Source organism: Anas acuta, chromosome Z (assembly GCF_963932015.1).
Source record: "Anas acuta chromosome Z, bAnaAcu1.1, whole genome shotgun sequence".
NCBI classification, from domain to species: Eukaryota; Metazoa; Chordata; class Aves; order Anseriformes; family Anatidae; genus Anas; species Anas acuta.
The window spans coordinates 57,281,028-57,303,851 of record NC_089017.1 but is presented as its reverse complement, the minus strand read 5'-3'; the positions used below and the strand labels follow the sequence as shown (position 1 = coordinate 57,303,851).

General features: G+C 44.4%; 1 protein-coding gene across 2 annotated transcripts; it reads left to right on the top strand.

Annotated features, from left to right (window-relative positions):
* The first annotated feature begins 197 nt into the window (after nucleotides 1–197).
* Nucleotides 198–22,444, top strand: LOC137847717 (E3 ubiquitin-protein ligase TRIM36-like). Of its 2 annotated transcripts, none has more exons than XM_068666104.1 (10): nucleotides 198–654; nucleotides 1,305–1,539; nucleotides 8,585–8,928; nucleotides 12,913–13,059; nucleotides 14,172–14,267; nucleotides 15,166–15,419; nucleotides 16,032–16,156; nucleotides 16,306–16,599; nucleotides 16,889–17,186; nucleotides 18,709–22,444. In XM_068666104.1, exons 1-10 carry the CDS (start codon nucleotides 610–612, stop codon nucleotides 19,061–19,063), a joined length of 2,193 nt encoding a protein of 730 aa, XP_068522205.1. In that variant the 5' UTR covers nucleotides 198–609; the 3' UTR covers nucleotides 19,064–22,444. The 2 variants fall into 2 exon arrangements, with proteins under 2 accessions (XP_068522205.1, XP_068522206.1); XM_068666105.1 differs by having other exon boundaries at nucleotides 199–654; nucleotides 8,603–8,928.
* The last annotated feature ends 380 nt before the right edge of the window (nucleotides 22,445–22,824 follow it).

Genomic DNA, 22,824 nt, shown 5'->3' with positions numbered 1-22,824 from the left:
GCAGTCCCCCTGTTTGCATGGACTGAACCTCCGCTTGTGCAGGGCAAGGACACCACACACCTCAGCTTGGAGCCTCAGAAATAGCCTCGGCAAGGCGGCTGAGGGGACCGCAGAGCCCTGTTTGCCCAGCTGTGGGTGCAAGGGGCGCGCTCGGGGTGCGGCTGAGGCGAGAGGCAGGCTGTGGGGACGGGACGGGACGGGACGGGACGGGACGGGACGGGACAGGGCGCTGTGCTCCCGGGGGGCTCTGCCGCCGAGGTGGGGGGGTCCCTGGGCGCTGTACCCCGAGGCGAACGGGCAAATGTCGGGGTGCCGCGGCCGTGTGTCCACACGGCAGGGGTCGTGCGGAGGGGGCCGAGCCCAGCCGAGCCGCGTCTGCCCCCTGCCGGGCCGCTGCCGCCGGGCGTGGCCGCCCCCCGCGGCTCCAGGTGCCGCCGCCTCCCGCCCACCATTGTGCGGCGCCGCGCCCCGCTCGGCGGCAGTGGGCGGGCGGCCTCCGTCCCTCCGCCGCCCTCCTTCCCTCCCTCCCTCCCTCCTTCGCTTCCCTTCGCTTCTCCTCGGCCTCCGCCCTCCCCGGCGCCCCGACAGCCGCACAGGGAGGCGCCGGCAATGGAGGGCGACGGGCTGGAGCCGGAGCCGGAGCCGGAGCCGGAGGTGAGTGCGAGTGCGGGGGGCGGCGGTGTCGCCGTGTGGCCACCGTGCCCCCCCCCATCCCCTCCGTCCCGTCCCGTCCCGTGCTGTGCGGCTGGGGCTTTGACGCGTTTATTTATTTATTTGTGCATTTATTTGTGCGTTTATTTATTTGTTTATTTTTAGTTTTGGTGGGACGAGCGAGAGCAGGCGGCCCCCGTGGTGCCACCCGGGGGTGGGGGGAGCTGCGGGCATCGGGGGGCAGGCGTGCAGGGCTCGGGCTGTCGGCCGGGCGAGTGGGGCTGCTGCTGAGGGGCGACACGGGGGCTTGCATCTCAGCAGGTCCCGAGGTGGCCACCCGGGCTGCTCCCCGCCTCGGCTTTCCTCCCCCTGCAATGCAGACGTGACCCAGAGCTGAACCGCGCAGGGCAGCCGCCTGTGCGTGTGGCCTGGAAGGAGCGCTGCCACTGCGTTCATCCGTGTTCAATAGAGCTCTGCTGGCAATAAATCTATAAATAAATAAAGCAGGGCAGCACCTCGCAGCACCTCGCAGCACCTGCAGCCATCGCTCGGCAGGGCTGGGGTGGGTTTGGGGGCATGCACGGGCGCGACACGCAGCGAGCCCTCGCGCCTCCAGCACTCGCTCCTGTTTTTCCCCCCTTTCTGCCGTGAAGGTTGCCACAAAGAGTATTGAAAGAGAGCTCATCTGCCCAGCGTGCAAGGAGCTGTTCACCCACCCGCTGATCCTGCCGTGTCAGCACAACGTCTGTCACAAATGCGTGAAGGAAATACTCTTCACACTTGAGGACTCTTTGGCTGATGGGGGGTCTGAATCCTCTAATCAGAGCAGCCCTCGAATCCGCATCTCTTCTCCCAGCATGGATAGGATTGACAGGATTAGTAGATCAGGTATGTATCTGAATTTTGCACGTTTGTCCCATTCGGCGTGTTAGGCTGACTCGAGGTGAATGGTATCTGCATTGGTAAAATCTCTTCTCACTGCTGCTGACACAGTTGAATAGATGACTTGGGGATAGTGCAGGTCTTGTGCGTTCTGTGGAAAGAACAATGGGAATGCTTTAATTTTAAGGACAATGCACTCCATTTCATACAGAATACATTTGTCTTTGTGGCATCTCGTAAATGCTTGTAGTCACTGTGTTTGTTTATTCCTTTATTTCAGTTTCTGTTGAGCATCAAGTTGTAGATTTCAGCAGTGTTGTTGGTAGCACTGTTCAGGCTGTTCTCCCAGATTTTGGCCAGCCCAAATTCTGCAGTTTGGACCTGCCTCCGAGTCTTTGCAGACTTGACAAATTACAGCGTTCCCTACCCATTTCTTGATATTTGCAGTAAATTGTTTTCCACAGATGGTGATCGTTGTGTGGTTGAAGAAGTGGAGGACTTGACTGTGAGAAGCAAGTGCTAGCAGTTTCTTTCAGCGTGGTCTGCCTGAGCCTTTAAGGAACACTTGGCTTGAGAATTCATAATGCTCTTTGTGATACCATAATATACAGATTTTGACTCTGCTCAGCTCTCTAATCCGTCGGTAATATGATCGGCTCTTACACATACATTGGAAGTACTTTGTGTGTGCTGTGCTGAACAGAAACCTCACCTTGGCTTTTAGGCTTCGTGCTGAAAAAATCATCTGCTATAAAACCCCACTGCAGTGCTCTGGGAAGTCACTCGCAAGACACGCCCTAAATCTGTATCTTGCACTTCACAGATCACAAACAATCATCTTCCCCTTCCCAATTCTCAAAGTTCAAAATCACTGTATTCTCTTAAACAACACTTAACTCATTTATACAGATACTCTTTCCAATGAGTCTAAGAAGTGAATGCTGCGTCTGCCATAGCTTGGCTGACTGGTGCTTATACAAGGTGAAGGAATCCCCAGATGGGGTGGGCAGGTATCCCCATCCCAGCCCTGTTTTCAGGGAGTGGGATGGGTAGCCCTGTGGTTGATGTGGCCACTACACGCAGTGCACCCAGCCTTTGTAGCTGTGGCTTGATGCAAGCTTTGCCTGAAGGGGCTCCTGGCAGCCTGCCTTCAGCTTGCTCCCCATCAGCCAGTTTCAGTGAGGACCTGACACGCTGCGGTCCTTCCATGGTGCATGGCACAGCCCACACCCTGTGCACTGAAGGAGGCAGAGGCTGTGCTGAGAAGCTGACACTGAATTACTGCAAGGAACCAAATGCTGTCGCATCCTCCTGCGTGGCTGTAGTGGAAGGGAGGAGCGAGGAATCTCAGAGACTTGAGAATTAGGGTTTGAAGAACAGAGTTTGCAGTTCTGCAGTAGTTGTTGACAGCCTTTTTCATGAGGTTTTGTGTCACGGCTTTATTACATCCTTAACAGGAGGGTAGGAAAGACCCATTTTTGGTGCTCCTGCCCCCTCAGATCTGTGCCATCAGTTTATTGCAGGCGTTGTCCTCTTCAAATCCACAGCTGTCCGCCACCATCCCAACAAACTGATCGGCAGTAATGTGTGGTATCTCCTGAACTGACCTGTTAGCTGAGGGAGAGAAATGCTTTGCTAACATCTTTGTCCCCGTTTGATGAGCAGCAGGGTTGTGCTGGTCCCTCAAAATAATGGGCTTCACCCCGTTCCCCCAAAGAGCATTGGGCAGAGGCACATCATAGGAGAATTACCATCCTAGACAGTTCAGATTTGCAAAATGAAAAGCATATGGAAATGGGAACTTTAAAGAACACGTTTGGACATTCAGGTTATGCTGTCTTTGCTTCTGATGTTACAGGCATTATAGCTCTTTCACTCTGTGGAGTGTGAGCTCTGCCCTCACAGGTTTGGTACTGATAACATTCATCCAGCTTACAGCTTACGTTTGTACCACTCACATCCTGCGTCTGAAGAAACTACATCCCCTCGCTTAATTCGTTCTGTGATCCTCAGTGGGGTTTATAATGGAACAGTTTCATAAGAGCACAGAGACACAAGGCAACATCCAAAGTGGGGCTTCATATGTATACCAAAAACCACAAGAATTTCCCATAGGGGTGTGCAGGGCATGTCACTGTCTAGTCATCACATTTGACAATGTGTGACATCTTTCTCCTGTTGTGTTTTTTTTTTTCTTTCCTTTTTTTTTTTTCACATAAGAAATCCTTACTGCCTTCATGAGGAGTACAATCTATTAAAAATGATTTTGGCATTTAAATGCTTGAGTGCCAGAAAGAACTGGTCCACGTTCTGTGGTTTTTGTGCACGCACAACTTGCATTTACAAGTACAGTTTATCTTAAAAAGGCCACAACTCGTAGTTGAAATGGAGTGTGTGTTCTTAAAATCTAATGTGCTGGTTAAAAAAAACAACCTGTGTTGTATATAAAATAATTTTGACAAAAAATTGCTGTATACGAAATGAAAATGAAGGGTATTACTGCTAATCTGTCGTAATGTTAGTGTAATTAAAATGTTGGTGTAGTTAGAATAAAGCATGTGATGTGGTTATGTTGACACTTGTGCAGAATTGATGGGTGATGCAGAAATTGAATGTTTGAAATAGATCTTTTTTCCTCTGCCGTCTCTTCTTTCTCCCTGTTTCTTTTCTGCCTAAATGCTACAGCTGTGTCGTCGTTCTAGGAAATTAAACACTCTTTCATTTCAGCCCTGCAGTGTTTTATCAGCTCCAGGAGGGAAAACAGTTGATGCTCTTCATTTAAGCCATTGTAAACCAATGGTATATCTCTTATTTTTTCCCCAATTTCTTAACAGCTTTCTGTTCATTGTTCGCAGCCTCACAGAGGAGGTCTTTTGGGTGGAGAGGTAGAAATGCTTCACTTCTTGTATTGGCTCTAGATAGTTTAGTGTTTAACTCTAGAGTGAAATATTGTTGGTTAGCATATAGCTTTCTGTCAGTGGTCAAGTCCAGAAAATGGCTTTTGCAGTGAGCAAAGGTAAAGCAACAGACTTCTATTAGGAAAGCTTTTCATTCTGTTTAGCGCTGACTTAAAGGTCAACTGGACTGAAACTCAATTAAGGGTTGTTTTTTTCGTGCGTGTATGCATGGCTAAACATACTTTGATAGGCGCAAGTAACAAAGGTTCTCTCTTCCCCTTAAAACAAAAATGCAGCAGCCAATGCCTATAATTTTTAATTTTCAGGACTTTACACACTCAAGTTTCAGTGTCTTTCTAGTAGTGAAGTGTACTTATTTTATTGATTGTTAACTATTAAGAGGTCGTGGTTTGCTGTCACTTCTAAGTGGAAGGTAAAACCAGTTTTTCACTGTATCTGAGCTCTCTTTAATTGCCTCTGATAAAGAAGCAGACTGAAATTTACACCTTGTTAATCCGAGTAGGTAGTTCTGGATCTGGCAATTCAGTACAAGGCCTGAATGCATGAGGAAAACTAAGTATTTCAAACTGATACCCTTGTAGTGTTTGGTGTGCTTAGTGACACAGTCAGGTTGAGGGAATAGCCAGTGTCTCTTGGTTTGAAATATATCTAGTTACTGAAATTGAGCTAGTCTGAGCATCTCAGCCACTGTTTGGGCTTACTATCGTAAATACTTCTTCTTTGGTGAAAAAAAAAAAAAAAAAGAAGCTTCGTGTTACTATAATATTGGCAGACACATGAGCAATTGTTAAAGGTACTGTGTCCTTTGAGAAAGGAATGAACAGAACTAAACACAAATCCAAATTTCGTACTTAGTGTGAACAGCAACAGGGCTAGTAGGACGTGGGCATTCGTTTGCCTCACGTGAAGACTGGAAGTGTCATAAACCAAAGGTAACACAGGACACAGACAGTTCTCAGAAAGCTGTCCGAAATTACCTTTTTTTTGGAGAAAGCACCATGGATATGGGGAAGATTAAAGTATCGGAAAATGATGCTTTGCAGCTGCTGACTTAGTATCTTTTTTTTTTTTTAATTTCTTCCTAAGCATCCATCCAAAAGCATTGATTGAGTTTGGGGTGGCCATAGACATTTACATTTTAAAAAAGTTTTATGAAAAATCCAGTTGACTTCTAAAATATTCCTTTTTTTTTGTTTTTTAACTCACACATTTAACTTTCATGTCTTCCATTATCATGAAATGCTGGTGATACTGTTCACTTGGAAAACACAATTTTATTGTTAAGATGTCTTATCCCTTTGCAAACCCTGAGGTTCAGGTTGGGCTTCTCTGCCTTTGAAGTGTTGGCACCTCTGCTCGGTAAGAGGAAGTTTAAGCGTAAGGCATATGCAAGGCTGCTCTTTGACTCGAGTCTTCATATTCTAGTATTTGTGGGTTTGGAGTCTAAGTCTGAGCACATGCTGTGCTTATTTTTTAGGTTGCTCATAGAGTTACTCATTGCAAGTGAAGTGGTTTGTTGACAAACCACAACGGGAGATTTCTTGTGGTGCTTCCTAATACTTGTACAAAATACATACTTGTTGGAAACTGGATTGGCAAAATGTAAAAGACAATATGGGATGGATCTGAGTTTCTCTGAGCCACACATCTTGAGTACAAAACTCCAGTTTCTTGCTGTGTGAAGTGCTTGCAGCTCAGTTTTAGGAAACTGAATGCAAGGCAGATAGGAGGGGTGTGCTCCAAGTAATTTATCACTTCATCATCACTTTCTTTTTAAAATACAAGCATATGAACCTCGTATGCTTGGAGAAAGCAGGCTAACTCATGCTGCATGTTAGCATTAACACTTGTTGGAGGCAAAAAAAAAAAAAAAAAAAAGGATGTTTCCCTACTTTGAACTGCAGAAGTGGCCGGGCACGCAGGTTTTAGAGCAGGAAGCAGCAAAATTGGCTCTCAGAGAAAAGGGATGAGACATCTTAAGACTTGTGTGGGGCTTCCCTGTGAAGAAGAGTGTCACCAGCTACTGCCGAGCATGGCTCGTGTCAACAGTCCGGTTTTGTCCCACGACTGGCAGAATGAAAGGCCTCAATTGGACTGCAGCTGAGCTCACCTTTGCGTTGACAAACACCAGACCCATGCGTGAGCCGCCTGGGCCAGGCTTCCAAAGCATGCTCCTGGATAAGAATTTCAGATTGTATCCTTAAACTTGACCACTGCACCATGTTTTTTTTTTTCCCTTGTTTTCTTGCTTTGTCATTGTTTGCTCTCTGCTGTAGTGAACTGCTTGTAGGCAGTCCCTGTACATACAACACTGTGCCATTATTTTCTTAGCTTCAGCAAATGTAAGTGCTCTGAATCCCTTTCTATAGCGATTGACTGCATGGCACTGCATGCAAAATCATCCTTTTGTTGAGGCCATTGTACAAGTCTGTGTAGAAGGTCTCTCTGCGTTTCTGTGCACAGTGCTCGCTTGGAGCATACGTTCAAGATCCAGTTTGTGTTTCACTGCTGTTCTGCGCATTGCATGTGTGTGTTGCTGTGTGTGCCAAGTTACAGGTATTGCAGGACATGCAGTTTGGGTAATTAATTCACTGCAAGTAAGTACCAGAAAAAAAAATATTAAATTAAAAAACTTAAACCCACCAATCCTCTGCTTCCCTTAGCCAGAGAGTTGTGCATGGTGACTTGGGTCATGTGTATGGTGTCCTGTAGACGTGATCGGGTGGTTCTGCTCAGAACCTGCAGGAAGGTGTGGGACCAGCTGAGGTGTGAGACTGCCAGCTTGTGTGCTCTTATTCATGCTTCTGGATGTGGTTTCTAAGCTGACGATCACACATAACTATCACAGGGCACATTTCAAAGGCGTTCAAAGGAGCTAGTTCCTTGTGGGAGCGTTGTTGGGTTTTGTGCGTGTTGGTTTTCTTTTTCTTATTAGAGAGACTTGAAAGGGCACGATAGGAAAGGGAGTTGTGAAGTGCTGGGTGAAGCAGCGGCAGAAGAGCAGTGCAAAGCAAGTGTCTTTTTGTCTGGTGTCAAAGGATGCTTCAAAAAGAAATAAGGCATCAACATTTCTGAAGGGAAGGTAATGACTAAGTTTAGATAAGAACAAATTTCCCTTCCTGAAGAAGAACCCATTTCAAGACTAAGAATTCAGGTTTGTCACCTCCATTCATGAACTTGTTAGTTACAGCAGCATGCACTCCTCTCAAAGGGATTTAAAAACCATGGTCCAGCTGCAGAGGATGAGTTTTTTGCTTCTTTACAAGGGGAAGCAGAGAAGGTACACATTAGGCCTATGTGCTGGCTTAGCCTGTTTCAGAAATCCTTAAGTGACTGCTTTGTGATCGTCGTTCCCCTTGGGTTCAGGTAGCTTTAAGAGCATTGTGCTTGCTGTAAATAGCTTTCAGGTCTGCGTGAGGCTCCAGAGGCTCTTTTCGGCTTGCAGCTTGACTCAAGCCTTCAGTCGCTTTATTTGAGAGAGGAGGAGAAAATTGTCTGTAGTTATCTGTCCGTAGTTATGGTTCCCTAATTCAGGGTGGAGGAAACTCTCCAACTTCTTCATCTCAGTGTCTCCCTTGGTATTTGGGGCTTATTTAGCAGTCCTCCTTTATCATGGCCTTTCATCCAGGGAAGGGCTAGTCCCTGTGCTGTGTGTAGCTAACATAGATGTTCCTTAGGTTTGGGAAGGCATGGATTTATTGCTGTGCAAAGCCTCTGGCCGGTCAAGGCCACAAGCTGAGGCAGTCCCCTCCACCAAGGATGAGCTCTGAGCAGGAAAGGACCTGTCTGCACTCGTGCCTGGCAGTGCAGTGCTTGCTCTGAAGAAGAAGGTGTCACTGTTCTGGCATTGCAAGAAACAAAGCTGCAGGAAGCAGAAGGCAGAATTGGAACAGTTAAATCTGCCTGCACGTAGGAGTAAGTTTTAGAGCAGTTCATAGCGTCCCCCGGACTCGAACGTGACAGCACCTTCTCATGGCAAGCTTACTCTCTTTGGCTTGGCAGAGTGTGTATGAGTTGGTATTGCTCGTACTGGTCTGGATGATGTGCTACCGTAGTTTGGAATTGGTTCGTAAGCTCCCGCGCTTCCACCTTTAAAACCTAAAACTCTTCTGTTTGTGCTCCTTCTAAATCAGGATTTGCTGTCTACACAGGCAGAAAGCGCAATTCACTGACTCCTAGAACAACTCTGTTCCCTTGTCCTGGCTGTCAGCACGATATTGACCTTGGAGAACGTGGCATCAATGGCTTGTTTCGCAATTTAACGTTGGAAACCATTGTGGAAAGGCACAGGCAGGCAGCCAGGGCAGCCATAGCTATCATGTGTGACTTCTGCAAACCTCCGCCTCAAGAATCCACCAAGAGCTGCATGGACTGCAGCGCAAGCTATTGCAACGAGTGTTTCAAAGTACACCACCCCTGGGGAACCCTCAAAGCCCAGCACGAGTATGTCGGACCAACCACCAATTTCAGACCCAAGGTGAGTACACTGTGTCTTTTGGAATTTGGATTGCTTCTGACATGTTTGTGCTGCGGCAGGGCCTTTCAAGGACCAGCGTTGCTTTATTGAGTCCTGTGGTCATTTCTGGAGGGAATCGTAAGCTTTTGTTTTTTTAAAGTAGTTGCTGTTGAAACATACATTGAGAACACACTTAAAGGCAACCCTAAAAATAAGGGTTTGGAATTTTATTTTATTTTACTTTGGTAATGGATTGTGTTAATTGTCATTTGAGATGCTTTTTCTGCCTTTTTTTTTTTTTTCCAAGACTTAATGATGTTGAATATCTAGAATTGCACTAAGGGAGCTGACCAGGAGAGGTGCCCCCTGGATTTGTTGCTTGTGAATGGAGAGGTTTTGTGGGTGAAGTAGATTGGTCACATCTTGGCTGCAGCCACCGTGAAGTAGCTGAGCTTCAAGGCTTTGGTGACAGGAGAAAAACTGCCACCAAAACTTCAGTCCTGGGTGTGGGGCGAGCAGACTTGCGACTGCTCAGGGGACGAGTTGGTAAGGTCCCTTGGGAGCTGCTTTTGAAGGCACTGGGGTCCATCAGTGCTGGTCACTTTTTAAGTACCACCTGTTCAGAGTGTGGGAGCAGGTTGGGCACCTCACAGATGGGGATGCCAGTAAAACAGGGATGTTTAATGCCTTCTTCCCATTCTTTTTAACACCGAAGATGGGACCTCAGGAGCCTTAATTCAGAGGAGCGTGACTGTGAGAATGACAGACTCCCAGCTGGCTCTGAACTTGTGTGGGATTTGGTGCATCAGGCACAGCACTGCCAGCTGGTCAAGGGAAGGGATAGTCCTGCTCTGCTCTGTGCTGGTGTGGCCTCACTTTCAGTGCAGTTTTGGGCATCCCACTATAAGGGTGTAAAACTATCAGAGAGTGCCCTAAGGAGGGCAGCAAAGATGGTGAAGGGTATACCAGGTATGTGAGGAGTGTCCGAGGTCCCTTTGGATGTTTTGAGCCTGAACTTGATCCAACACAAACATATTTTTCTGGCCTTCCTTCTTGCATCTAGCAGTGGCTCAGGATGGGAGTTCAGGTCTCAGTTGAAACTACACTGTGCAATTCTCTAGCTATAGTAAAAGAGACTGATGTAATGGCAAAATTTCTACTTCACACACTGCTGCTGCGTTCAGACAAAACAGAGTGCCTGCAAATTGATGTTGTTTCTCCTGCAAAGTGTGATGCAGAACAAGGCTGTGCCCTGGTGGATTTGAGTTGCGTGATAAAAGGAATTGTCACGTCTGCCATCCCTCTGGCAAAAGACCACAGCAGACCTTGGTGTCCCAGCATTTGCTGCATACCTGTGGCTGGTGACGAGGAGAGTGCAGTGGGCTGATTTTCATGGATTTCCTAGTGGCAGTGGTGCTCAGGGCTAGCACTTGCTGGAGCAGACCAGCTGTGCTCACAGCTTGCTGGGTCTTGGTCCCATGCAGGTGGTGTCGTGGTGCATAGCTCTACTTGTACATTTTGGGGCAGGGCATAGGGGCAAGGGCAATTAAAAGCAGCCCCAGTAATGAGCTAGTTTCTAGCATAGAGCTCCAGTCCCTAATTTAGAAGGGATGTAGCATAAGGAGAGGCATTTAAGGTGAAGCTAACATACCTTTACTCCAGGCAAACATTCCAGGTGCTCCCAGGGTCTGTCCTGAGGGGGGAAGGATTGCGTGGCCCCCGAGCAGGCTGACCCTGGTGGTGAGGAGAGTAGGGTCTGATGCACAGCGTGCATCGGCCCAGTTGTCCCTGTGTCCCTGAAGGTCCCACCGTGTTCAGGGAGTGTTGATTCACTTCATTAAATCTGATGTGGGTGGTGTAAGAAGCTCTTTACTGGTGCTCTGTCTTCTGAGGCTGGAAGGATTTGCGACTCAAGAAGTAGTGAGCTCGGAGATGGTGGATATCTGGAATGGTGCAGTTCTTTCTAGCATACCCGTTCCAGTTAACAGCAAGCCTGTGCTTGAAATGCTTTGAAATGGGCTAGAAGGTGGCTAATTTTGTGAAACGCCACTTTATTGGGTAAAAGTGAAACTTGGAAATTAGGAGTTTGTGTGCTGTCTTCCACCCGTTGATGTGAAATGCTGTACCACACCTAAACTTTGCTTCTGTGGTATCTCAGCCCTCACTGCAGCAGTATTTCTACTCAAAATGCCAAAGCCATCTGATGGTCTCTGTGTCCTCCTGCAGGTACCACATGTTGTTAAACTACATCTAGATTAAAACCAGGTTTAAAAATCAGTAGCTGAATTCTGAATTCTGTTGAAGGAGGGCAAAAGGGGGAGAAATAGATTTGATATCCATGGCCTTGATAAATCACAGAAACGCTTGATGTAGCTCTTTAAAATTATGGGTGGAAACAGAAGTATTTTTAAAAAAATAAAATTGTAGATACAAAAGTACATTTATGTGGTGTAAAAATGAATGTACTAGCAGCAGCAAATTAACTTTACTTTTTTTGAGGAGTGTTTGATTTTAGTCTAAGGAAAGTGCATTTTTTGTTACAGTCCATTGTCAAGACCAGAACTCAGTACGTGGAGTGTTTTTTAGTCTCCTAAGCAGTGTTCCCAGTCATAACTTAAAACTAGATCGCAGAGCAAATTGCAACACTGGGGGCGTGAGGGGATCATCTACCCCTTCTACCTCTTACTGCTTGCAGGCTGTAAGCTAGATTTACCCAGGAGGTGAATAAAAATGTGTGGTTCCTATTGAGCGTGGCTGGACGCTGCTGTGGAAAAAGGACTTCCATGGACTGAGATGAATGCAGTTCCTTAGAGATAACCTGCTGGCACAGTTGATTTTCCCAACAGTTTCCTTTTTTTTTTTTTTTAAATTAACTAAACAATGAGATAGATGCCTTATCATGTGTGGGATGGCTTATTGTGTTCTGCTTAATGAAGCCTGATGAACCAAGGTGCTAGTGAGACTGGTGTCTCTGGCTTCTTCCTCATAGTCTCAGATAACATTTGGGGTTTGAGAGTTGGTTTCACGGATGGTCTGCGGTTTACTTTAGTGTGCCCAGGTTTGTGCCACTGGCAATTTTTTTCCCCTCCCTTGTTTTTTTTTTTTTTATGTTAAAATTAAGAGATGATATTTTTAGTGGCTCAGCTGCTGGCCATGATGTCTTGTCCTTTCTGTTCCTGTGACCCAGATGTTGTCTTGCAGTGCTTTGGAATGAGGCAAAAGGATTTTCTTAATCTTTTCCCCCCTTTTAGGTGTGTGTATCTGTTGTTTGAGCTTGGAGTTGAGTTGCACTTCCCCTCCCCTCGCTGAGTAGTTATTCCAACATACATGTTCAGTTTTTGAAAGATGAGTTTGCGAGCACCAGATTTTTCAGGCTACTGATAAAGCTGATACGTGGAGTGGAACTTGGCACGAACAGCCTGTAATTGGAGTCAGAAAAAATAAATGAAACACTGGAGCCTTTTGTCTTTAAACAGACAGGGACTGGTGGCGGAGGTTGTATTTCACTCATTGCTCCAAGACCAGTGGCTGTGTGGCTGAGCCGAGTCTAGTTTAGATGTAAATCATCACATCACAGTCTTAGAGCAACTCTTTGCTTTAAGAAAGGGATCACGTCAGTTTCAAGACAGAACTGAGGTGCTGACCTGGACACGGTTAAATTTGAGAGGGTGGGGTGTGTTGTATATTGCATTTGAAGCCCTGAATGTGAGTACAGGGAGCTTAAGGCATGCAAACCACTTCAGGGATTAGCAAGAGGGTTAATTGCAGTATGGAGGCTATGGGATGTGTACATCGTCATTGCTACATATTTACCTACTGTAGACCTCACTGAAACTGCGTTTCATCTCCTGGATGAACAAATATAAAAAGACAGCAGCTAAAGTGAACATAAAAAATAAAAATCCATTGTGGCAGTCAGATGCTGTGGGATTGCTGTTTGTTTTAATGCTTTGCTTTTGGAAACACACCTTCATTCTTTGCTTTCTATTTTTTTTTTTTTTTCAGATTTTGATGTGCCCAGAACATGAAATGGAAAGAGTAAACATGTACTGTGAAATCTGCAGAAGGCCTGTCTGTCATCTTTGTAAACTGGGTGGATCTCACGCAAACCACAGGGTAACAACGATGAGCACTGCCTATAAAACACTGAAGGTAAAAGTAAATGTTGTTTGACCCAGCCTTAAGAATGGGAAGAGCACTGAGCTTCTGTTGTGAGGACAAACTGCCTCTGGCAGGGAGCCTGGACGTGTGCTTGGGGGACACTGAGCTAGTCGTGAGGCATGCTGTTGTGCAACGTCTGTTAATGTGCCTATTAACATGACATGGCACATGCCTGAGAAAGCAATTGTATATTCTATGGTGGCTGAAGCATAAACCACTTCAAAGGGCCTCCACCTTAATTTAGCCATCTGTGCAGCAGCGCTGACCCTTTCAGAGAGTTTAAGATGTTAGTGCTTTACAGCCTAGCTCACGCCACTCAGTGTTTTCAGGTTGGTTTCCTTGTGTGTTGGGTGAGCTGACACCTTAAAGGCAGCCTGGTAAAATATGAAACTGAAGTATCTGTTGGGACATGGTGTGTTTCTGAAGCTGTATAGCTATTGATTCCCTAAGCCTAGTACAACAAGAAAGACGTGCAAGCAATATCTTGTTATTAGCGAATGCTTTCAGCTACCTTCTCTTCTTCCTTTTCTTTTTCCCCTTGTTCACAAAAAAGAAAATGGAAGAAACAAAAAAGAAAGTGGAAGAAAGGATGAGAGAGGACAGAGGGGAAAGAAAAGGAAGAGAGAGGATGGAGTTGAGGGGAGACCAAACCTTCCTGCCTTCTGCACTTTGGCCTCCTTGCCTGTTTGCAGGGCTGCTCCTGTACTGATTAGAACTCTTTCAAATGGGGAAGTGCATAAGATAGTGCTCCATACCTCTAAATTCTCTAGCAAATGTTATGAAAAATGAATCAATAGCAAGGCTTTTTTGTAAGTTGTAGTAATGTCCTTCAGGCTCCTGAAGTTTGGGAAGGAGTAAGCCAACTTAGGTCACTGTATCTTGCATGTGCTCCCTGTTTTGCTCAGAAAAGTCACCTGGTCTCCCTCCTTGCTCATCCTGATTTATCTAGCAGTGCTCTGCAGTGTTGCCTTCTGTAACTGTTGGCAGGCTGTCAGCCCTGTAACAAGATAAACCGAACGCTTGCAGGGTGACCACCTGTGCTGGTGGTCAGTTTGGGTGGGAAATCCTTTTTGTTCTGCCATTTTGCCATTTTATTTTGACAGGAAAAGCTTTCAAAAGATATAGAGTACCTCATCAGTAAGGAGAGCCAGGTGAAAGCTCACATCTCACAGCTGGATCTGCTGCTGAAAGAAACAGAGGTAAGAGTGATTTGTTGGTTGGTAGGGGATGGTCCTTGAAGGGATGCAGCGGGGACTGGAGCTGTTCCTAGCACAGCTTTTTATTAGCTAACTGAAAATACAATTTCTGTACAGTTTGTGTTAGTCCTGAACCACACTTTTTCTACAGTAAGAAATTTAGACAACATACAGAGGGAAAGCAAGTTTTAGGTGCTAGTGAAAATGTAATTGAAATAAAGCTTATTTGATGCTTTACCCAAGGAAAGCTGGGTTAAACTTCAAGGTCTGTGTATTAATGGCAGTGCACGATTCCTGCTTTCTATTTCTCTTGAGGATGTTGCAATAAAGTCAGAATTAAGGACAAAAACTCGCTATAGGAGAGTCAGAGCTGGGGACATTCTCTGCATACAAGCTGCACAACTCTGTGACAGAAATTGCAGGAGGTCATGTCCCGGCCCATGTCTTAGTGTAGACCATACCTGTGCTTTATAGTTCTTTTTTCGTAGTTGGGGTGGGCCTGCTGCTGTAAGGCCATACATGGGAAATGGGTTCAGGCTTCTGATGCAAGATGATAAGGGAAGATGGAAGAGCACCAGCCTCTTGGGCAAGAAGACTTCAGAGGCTGACCTGCTTTTATAGTGCTTTTCCATGAGCTGTTTAGGCAGAGGAATATCCTGCATAATTCAAGGCGTAATCAGAGGAATATTTTTCTCCCCTTCGTTGGCTGTGTTAAGATGATAAACGCTCACTAGTTTGGGTGCACTGTTGCTTGCATTTTCAGTGCTTAACAGAGCTCTTAAGTCTTGTCACTCAAACAGATGACTAGATTGCTGTGATAGCTTGAGAAACCTTAGGTATGTTTCTATACAAAGCCACAGTCCTGTGGAATCAGTCTGAAATGTATTTTGTTCCCTCCTAGTGCAACGGAGAAAGAGCTAAAGAAGAGGCATCTCAGAGTTTTGAGAAGTTAATTCATGTTCTGGAGGAGAAGAAATCTGCAGCTCTTCGGGCAATTGAAGCATCTAAGAATTTAAGACTGGACAAATTGAGAACCCAGGCAGAAGAATATCAAGGTCTCCTGGAAAATAATGGCCTCGTTGGATATGCTCAAGAAGTACTTAAAGAAACAGATCAGTCCTGTTTTGTTCAAACAGCAAAACAACTTCATGTCAGGTACCTCAATTATCTCCTGGTTTAGATGCACGTTCTGTTGTAGGATGCCTGGTCAAACATTCTCTTGACACCTGCTAGCAAGGTTCTGAGTGCAGTACCTTGTATTGCAGAGCCCCGTGATCAGTCCAGGTACAGCTCAGAAGAAATTACCACATTACAGTGTGCACTGAATGGGTTTTATCCTTCTGCAACATCCAGCCCTGCTTAGTAAAACTGCAATGGGAAGGTGGTCCGTTCAGCTCACTGACACATTCCTTTGTTCAGTGATTATATCAGTTATTTGCAAGTTAATCAAACAGGTCTCTTCTGGCTTTAAACTTTTGATCTTAGTAGTTGTTCTCCATTAGCACTTCACATCTACTTTGTTCTTTGAACATAATGCCCCAAACAGTCAAAAATACTCTGCCATCTGTTTGTTATCTTCACATGTGTATACAAAAGGCTTTTAAATTTTGAATTTAAATTCTGTCTAGTGAGACAAATTCCTGGGAGACTTCAGTAAGTACATGAAAACAGAACAATTGGAATGCGCTTTTTATTTTATAGCGTTTTTATTTTTAAAAATCCACACAAACTCTTTTCTCTCTTGTGTCTCCACTCGTGTACTTTCAGAATCCAAAAAGCTACTGAATCTCTGAAGAGCTTCAGACCAGCAGCTGAATCTTCTTTTGAAGACTTTGTGGTGGACACTGCCAAGCAAGAACAGATCCTTAGCGACTTGTCCTTCTATTCCAATGGTAAATTACACTCTTTACCTGTGTGGTTCAGATTATTTTTTCTCCACTGTGCTAAGCTGCTGAACAAAGGCTTGTGTGGAAATTCTAAAATAATGTATGTCTAAATATCTAAACTTAAGGAATTTTCTCCTTAATGTTTTGCATTCCAGGGCTGGAAATACCAGAAATCAATGAGGAGCAGAGCAGAATATACAACAAAGCTGTGATTAGTTGGGAGTCCCCTGGGAAGACAGACGCAGCTGATATCTATGTTCTTGAGTATCGTAAGTTTAATAGAGAAGAAGAGAATGTGATGTGGCAGGAGATCGAAGTTTGCAGCAAGAGCAAAGTCATATCTGATCTTGATGACGACAGCAGCTATGCTTTTAGAGTTCGAGGATACAAAGGGTCCATCTGTAGCCCTTGGAGCAAAGTAGTTATTTTGCATACACCTCCTGCTCCAGGTATTATGTTTTCTTATATCCACAAGGTGCTGAATCTGTAGGCATTAAGAGCTGTTAGCTGATTTCCAGTAGCTCCCAGACTTCTGTTTCATTATTGGTTGCATACATGTGTATAAGCACTGTTAATAAGCAGGTTAATTTGCATACCGAAACTATTAGCGTGCATGACATTCCTGGTAGCTTTTAGAAATGAGAATTTCTAATGCTAATGTGTTAGAATGTAGTTTATAAGGGGGGAAGGCCAGAAGTATATAACTAACAAGAAATTCTTGGAATACTGTTTTTTCAGTTTTTAGCTTTCTTTTTGATGACAAGTGTGGGTACAACAGTGAACGTCTACTGCTCAACCCAAGAAGAACTGCTGTGGAAAGTAGAGCTGGATTTCCTCTACTGCTAGGAGCTGAACGCATACAGGTTGGATGCTACACAACCCTGGATTACATCATTGGTGACACTGGGATTGCCAAAGGGAAGCACTTCTGGGCCTTTCGTGTGGAAGCCTATTCCTACCTGGTGAAAGTGGGAGTCGTTTCTAGCGCCAAGATACAGAAGTTGTTCCATAATACCCATGATGTGACCAGCCCAAGGTAAATTGCAGGCTTGTGCATTATATGTTTTATATAAGGAGATGACTTTTAAAAAAATTATTTTAAAGAGCAAATCTAGTCTCAGTTAATAACCAACATGAACCAAAACAGTGGAAAATAGCTTGAAGCAATATGGTGTGTGCTGGTTGTGCTGTTCCTCTCCCTGCTCCCTGCCATTAGTAGAAAAGTGTTCTAGTTACCCAGGTTCCTTTTGTCTTTCTTTTTCGGAAAGGAGTCAGGTTTATACAGATGTCAAGATGTGTTAGTTAAAGCTAAATGGGGGAAAAATCCATCAGTTGCAAGGCTGAAGCAGTGCTTAATTGTCACTAGGCGTAATTCCCTCAGCACGCTGGATTTGGCAGCCATTCAGAGGTGCAACGTTCACCGTGCGTATCTGTGTGTCTTCGCTGTAGCTTGCGTCACTCACGATGCATTCCAAGCCACTGGTTTCTCCCAGGCTATACGCTTACATACAGCACTGGGAGTGCTACTGAGCACAAGCCAAAGTACAGAGGGCAAGCCAACACAAAGGTTTCCAGCTCTCAGTTACATCTGTAGTAAGCTTGGATGTATCTAGGAGCTGAAGGCTGGGAGAGTATTGCGTGGGGACTCTAACTTTTAATCTAACAGATGTATTTGCTTTCTCCTATACAACATACAAAAATGCCAGTGGCTCGAGTTGTTTAGTCAGATGGAGCCTTTCTGCAAAGTGAGAAATTCAATCCTGATTTCCGGATTTCCTTTCTTCCTTAGTCACAAGAATATCTGGAAACCTTCAGCTATTGCTCATCCATAAAAATAAATAAATCACCACCAAAAATGCAAATCTACATAGGACTTGTCTGCACAGAATAATATTGGCTCTTGTGCTTCTCTGGTCTATATCTGGTGACAGAGGCTGGAGGAAAACGTGTAGACTGAGCAGATCTGGCTACAGATTTCCCCCAGCTACCTGCTGGGACACAGGTGTTCAGGGAAGCCTCCAGGCAGAGTGTGATTTTCTTTAAAACTTAAAATATTAATTGTTGTGTTGTGAAGGCAATAAAGTACGGCAGCAGCATGAAAAACTCACCAGACAACATTGATGTTAAATGTATTTATTGATGTTGTTTAACATAGTGTGAATAAAGTTAAACCTATCCTGCCTGTACTGGTGAGTCATATTTGCTAAATTACTTCCCAAGTTAACTAATTTGCTACACCTATAGGCTCTTTAATGATTACCTAGCGTAGATACATTCAGATAAATCTGCAACTTAATAGTTCCTTAGTAAAGCCTTCTGTGGTCTCATTCCAATTAGCGTTCAGCTCTTATTAGGTGTTTCAAGCGGCCCAAGTGAGCACTCCCCTATGAAATGCATCTTCCCTTCCAGCATAGGTGTATTTTTGCCCCGCGAGGTTTTGTTAGTGATCACGGGTTGTTACCTGCCTAACAGAAATGTTTTCTCTAGTTCACAGAGCTGGCAGTGTGAACAAGTGCTGCCCAAACCTGACAAGCAAATGGTTGTTTTTTCCGTTCCAGGTACGAACAAGACAGTGGCCATGACAGCGGGAGTGAGGATGCCTGCTTTGACTCATCACAGCCTTTCACGCTGGTCACTTTGGGCATGAAGAAGTTCTTCATCCCCAAGGCCGCTGCTGACCCCAAGGACGCAGCGAGCAGAGTCCTCCCCCTGCCCTCGTGCCTGGGGATCTGCCTTGACTGTGACAGCGGCAAGGTGGGTTTCTACGACGCTGGCCGCATGAAATGCCTCTACGAGTGCGAGGTGGACTGCTCGGGCATAATGTACCCAGCGTTTGCCTTAATGGGTAGCGCAGCAATTCACCTTGAGGAAGCCATCGCAACAAAGTACTTGGAGTACCAGGATGACCTGTAGGGTGGTGATCTCCTCCTGTGGCTGTTTTGAGATGGAATATGAGAGCAGAGGTGTCCTACCCTAGTTTTCAGTCCTGATTAATTACATTATACCTAAGTGCTGCACACAAGCCTTTGGATCATGTTTTTGAGTTTGTTTTTTTTTTTTTTCATGCTCTTTTTTTTTTTTTTTTTTTCCAAGCAAATGATCCAGACACTTCCACCAGTAGGAAATGTTCTTCCAGGAGCTCTCCTGCCTTCCTTATGACCTGTGCAATGCTGATCTCCACAGACTTTCCTCCCAGGGGGAGGTAGGCAGGAAGCTCAGCTAGCAACCAAAATCACTTGTCGGGGTGAAAATCTGCCTTTTATGTAACTTAAATCCTTACACAGTCAGCTTTGCATTTAATAAAGTCAAAGCTGACAATGTGTGATTGCCATTATTCTTTTAAGAAATCTGCCTGAAGCCTCTGAGGGGTGCAATGGTTTCTGACTAACCAATGAGCACCCTGGAGGTGGTTCTGTGAGCACTCTACAACTCTTGCACAAATACAATACAAAGCAGTGAGAAATGAGAATTGCAGTGGAACATTTAGGCTGTTTTTGGAAGGAGGAGATTACATTAGAAGCTGTATTTCGTATATGTTTAATGTGACTGTAAGCTGAAACTCTAGTTCTGACACCTGTTGTATAGTTGGTGGTATAATGGTAAGTTTCTGTACTCTTCCAGGTTTTTAGTGTAGGCTACATAAAATATATAAAGTGCAATTTGACCTTAAACAGACTTTAGAGTCCAAAATCAGAAGTATTTGCATGTGTGAGTAATAGTAACCTGGTATTTAGGACAAAAGCAAAGACCATGACTAATAACATGCAAACTTTTAAAAATTCAGGTACTTCTGTTAATGTGTTTTTAAGTTAAATTTTTAATCTAGTAATGGCTTGTTTTTAGTAATAACGATAAAAATGCACTGATTAAGTTTTGAGACTCAATTTCTGCCTTAAGGGATGTTTCTGTTCAAATTTCTGTTGTTATGTTTAAAAACTGTATCATGAAGTAGTGCTTGCATCTGTTTGGAAGTAATCTATGTAAACAAAAACCAAACAGTTGAGTACTTGCACTGTTAATTTGCACTGTGGAAAAATAACATCTGAAGTGAAGGATGTTTCTAATACACACTTGGTGCTTTCTGAATTGGGGATATCACGTCGCATCTCGATGAATGTGTGTGAAGTATGCTTACTAAGTACCTGTATATAGCTGTAGAGCAATGAACTGGGACCTGAAAATCACAGTACACTTAAATGAATGTAAGTCGTAGTGCAAAACCTTAGCTGTGCTTTGCTGTCTGAACTGCTGTGCTGACGAGTCTGCCCCGCTCAGTGTCCTCTCTCCTAAGCCTCCATCCAGTGACCACTGTCAGGAAAAAATGGCAGAAGGGAAAACTGGTGGGAGGTGAGCACGACAGCTCTTTGGGGGCTAGAAAGGCTCAGCAAGGGCAACCTCTTGTGTGTGTCTCACCACAAACGTTTTCTGCCTTATTAATGCCATGTAGGAGCAAATTCTAGAGCTTTTTGCCTGCCGATGAGAGAAGCACTTTGATACCTCAGGCAGCAGTGCTGAAGCAGCGGGTGTCTCGTGGAACTTTCTCCTGAAGGAGAAATGGCAACTTGTCCCTTAGCTGTTACTCTGTAAGTCTTTTCCTTTTGTAAAAATTGTCATAGCCTTTCTCTCCTGTTGTACCCATCCCTTTGTGTTTTGTAGCCTGTGTAGTTTCTCACTAAATAGAAGCAATTCTGTCCGTGTGAGCATCCTGCTGCCCTCTCCTTCTCTTGCCTTCTGAGACGGACTCTGTACAGACACTTCTTTGAAGAATGACAAAAGTCCTGGGATTTGCTTCTTTCTGTAGTCCTAAAACTGTATTTGCCTTTTTTTGGCCAATATTAATATTTGGCCAAGTATTAAGCTGATGTGCATGGATTTACTTCTGCAGTGTTTTCCACACAATCCTTATGGTTAGCTGTGAACAAGATGTGCACATGCAGGGCTTCTCCACCTGAGGCACTAGCTTGCATTTAAGGTTGAGTTTCATCTGCCAGCTTACCTAGTCACTTTGTACTGCAAGTACCAAGGGTTGATTCTCCAGTCACTTCTAGTCTTGATTGATTGGAGAAATTTTATAGGGCACACAACTGCAGTCCATTTTGTTTGCTTCCTTTTCCAGATCTTGCAACAATTTATATTGTAATGGGACATCAATTCTCTTCCTCTCTGTTAAACATGTACCGTTCCTTCCATTTATTAAACCGTAGTTAATTACTCAGCTATTGAAAACCTTTACATTTTAGTATGCTCTGACTCGAAGATCCATGTTCTTGTGAGCTCAGTAAGTCAAACAGACTCAGGAGACAAGATTCTGTTTTCAGTAGCTGTGACTTGTCCCAATGCATAATTGTCATTTTTCCATTTATCTGCTGAACCTAGTATCAATTTAAGGCTACAGATTATAGGATTGGATTTCCCAATCTTGTCCCCAGATCAAATCTCTTTCTACAGACAAATATGTCATTAATTTTTATTATTCTGTTTCAGAAATTGGTCTATATTACAGGTTTTGCGTTAGTTAGCTCTCCACAATTCCACATTTGGATTCTTTGGAAGCATCTGGACCAATATCACCAGGCTTTAGCATTTTGTTACTTCTTGAAAATATTCATAAACTATGCACATCATCTTAGATACATAGAGACTGTCCCTAAGGCTCGCTTCCTTAAAAAAAAAAAAAAAAAAAGTACTGGTTTGAGAATACAGAAGTAAGGGAAGAAGAATTCCAGGTTGTTTTCTGCTGTAGCTTTACCTTACATTCATTTAAGGTGTGCCCTGCTATGCAATTACTTATTTTACTGGACACAGACTGATGCTACTTTTAACATTTATCTGCCTTTTGATATGTCTGTTTGTATTTATCTCATTCTGAGTTTAAAAATCGGTAACACTTCTGGTGTTGAATCCTTTGGATGTGTTCATTGCAGTACTACACGGTGCTTGCTCCAGCTTATTAAATAGAAACTTAATGTCAGAGGCAAATGATGTTTTTCCTCTCCAGTGGGAGCGTCACCTTTCAGAAATACAATTCAGTGGTACTTGCCTATACAGATACTTATTTTTCCAAAACAAGTTTCTTCATACAAAACAGCACTTTACGATGTAGACTAAGCTAAGAATGGTGTGATATTGTGTGGATCTTTGTGCAATATAGCTGTTGGTGACTACTGTGTGATTTGCAAAGCTCCATGCAGGTGTGAATATTGTAGACTCTTTTTAAATATCTAAAGCTTTAACAAAAAGGCCTTATTTAAAAATATTCTGAAATGTAAATGTGTTGTCTTTTTCCTTTTTTTTTTTTTTTTTAAATAAAAGCTGAAAATACAGTAGTTTGGCTGTTCATGTTATTATATCCCATCTCTGAAGTACCTCAGCTGAAGTAACGTTTCTGGGAGTAGATGAAAACAAGTGACTTGGGGGAAGAAAGCAGTGCTTGTGGTTTTTAAGTCTGCACCTACACCTACCCGGTACCTCTGTTCCTCAGCTGCTGAAGGAAGGAGTCTAGGTAGGACCAGCTGCCACATCAGGTTCTTGAGGTGTCAATGTGGGTGCCCAAGACTCCCTCTTCAGTCAGTGGAGGGGAGAAGTATCAGGAAAGAAAGGCTGTTCAGCGTGAGCAGCCCAGCCAAGCAACTTCAGTGAGGTTGGGTGGATCCAGCACCGTGCTTGCTTTGGTC

What these genes read in the sequence shown, in the direction of transcription:
- LOC137847717 (XM_068666104.1), top strand. Translation starts at nt 610, where the DNA reads ATGGAGGGCGACGGGCTGGAGCCGGAGCCGGAGCCGGAGCCGGAG. An exon ending in CTGCCTATAAAACACTGAAG is followed by an intron (nt 13,060 to 14,171) that starts GTAAAAGTAAAT and finishes TTATTTTGACAG; the next exon opens with GAAAAGCTTTCAAAAGATAT. An exon ending in CTTGTCCTTCTATTCCAATG is followed by an intron (nt 16,157 to 16,305) that starts GTAAATTACACT and finishes TTTGCATTCCAG; the next exon opens with GGCTGGAAATACCAGAAATC.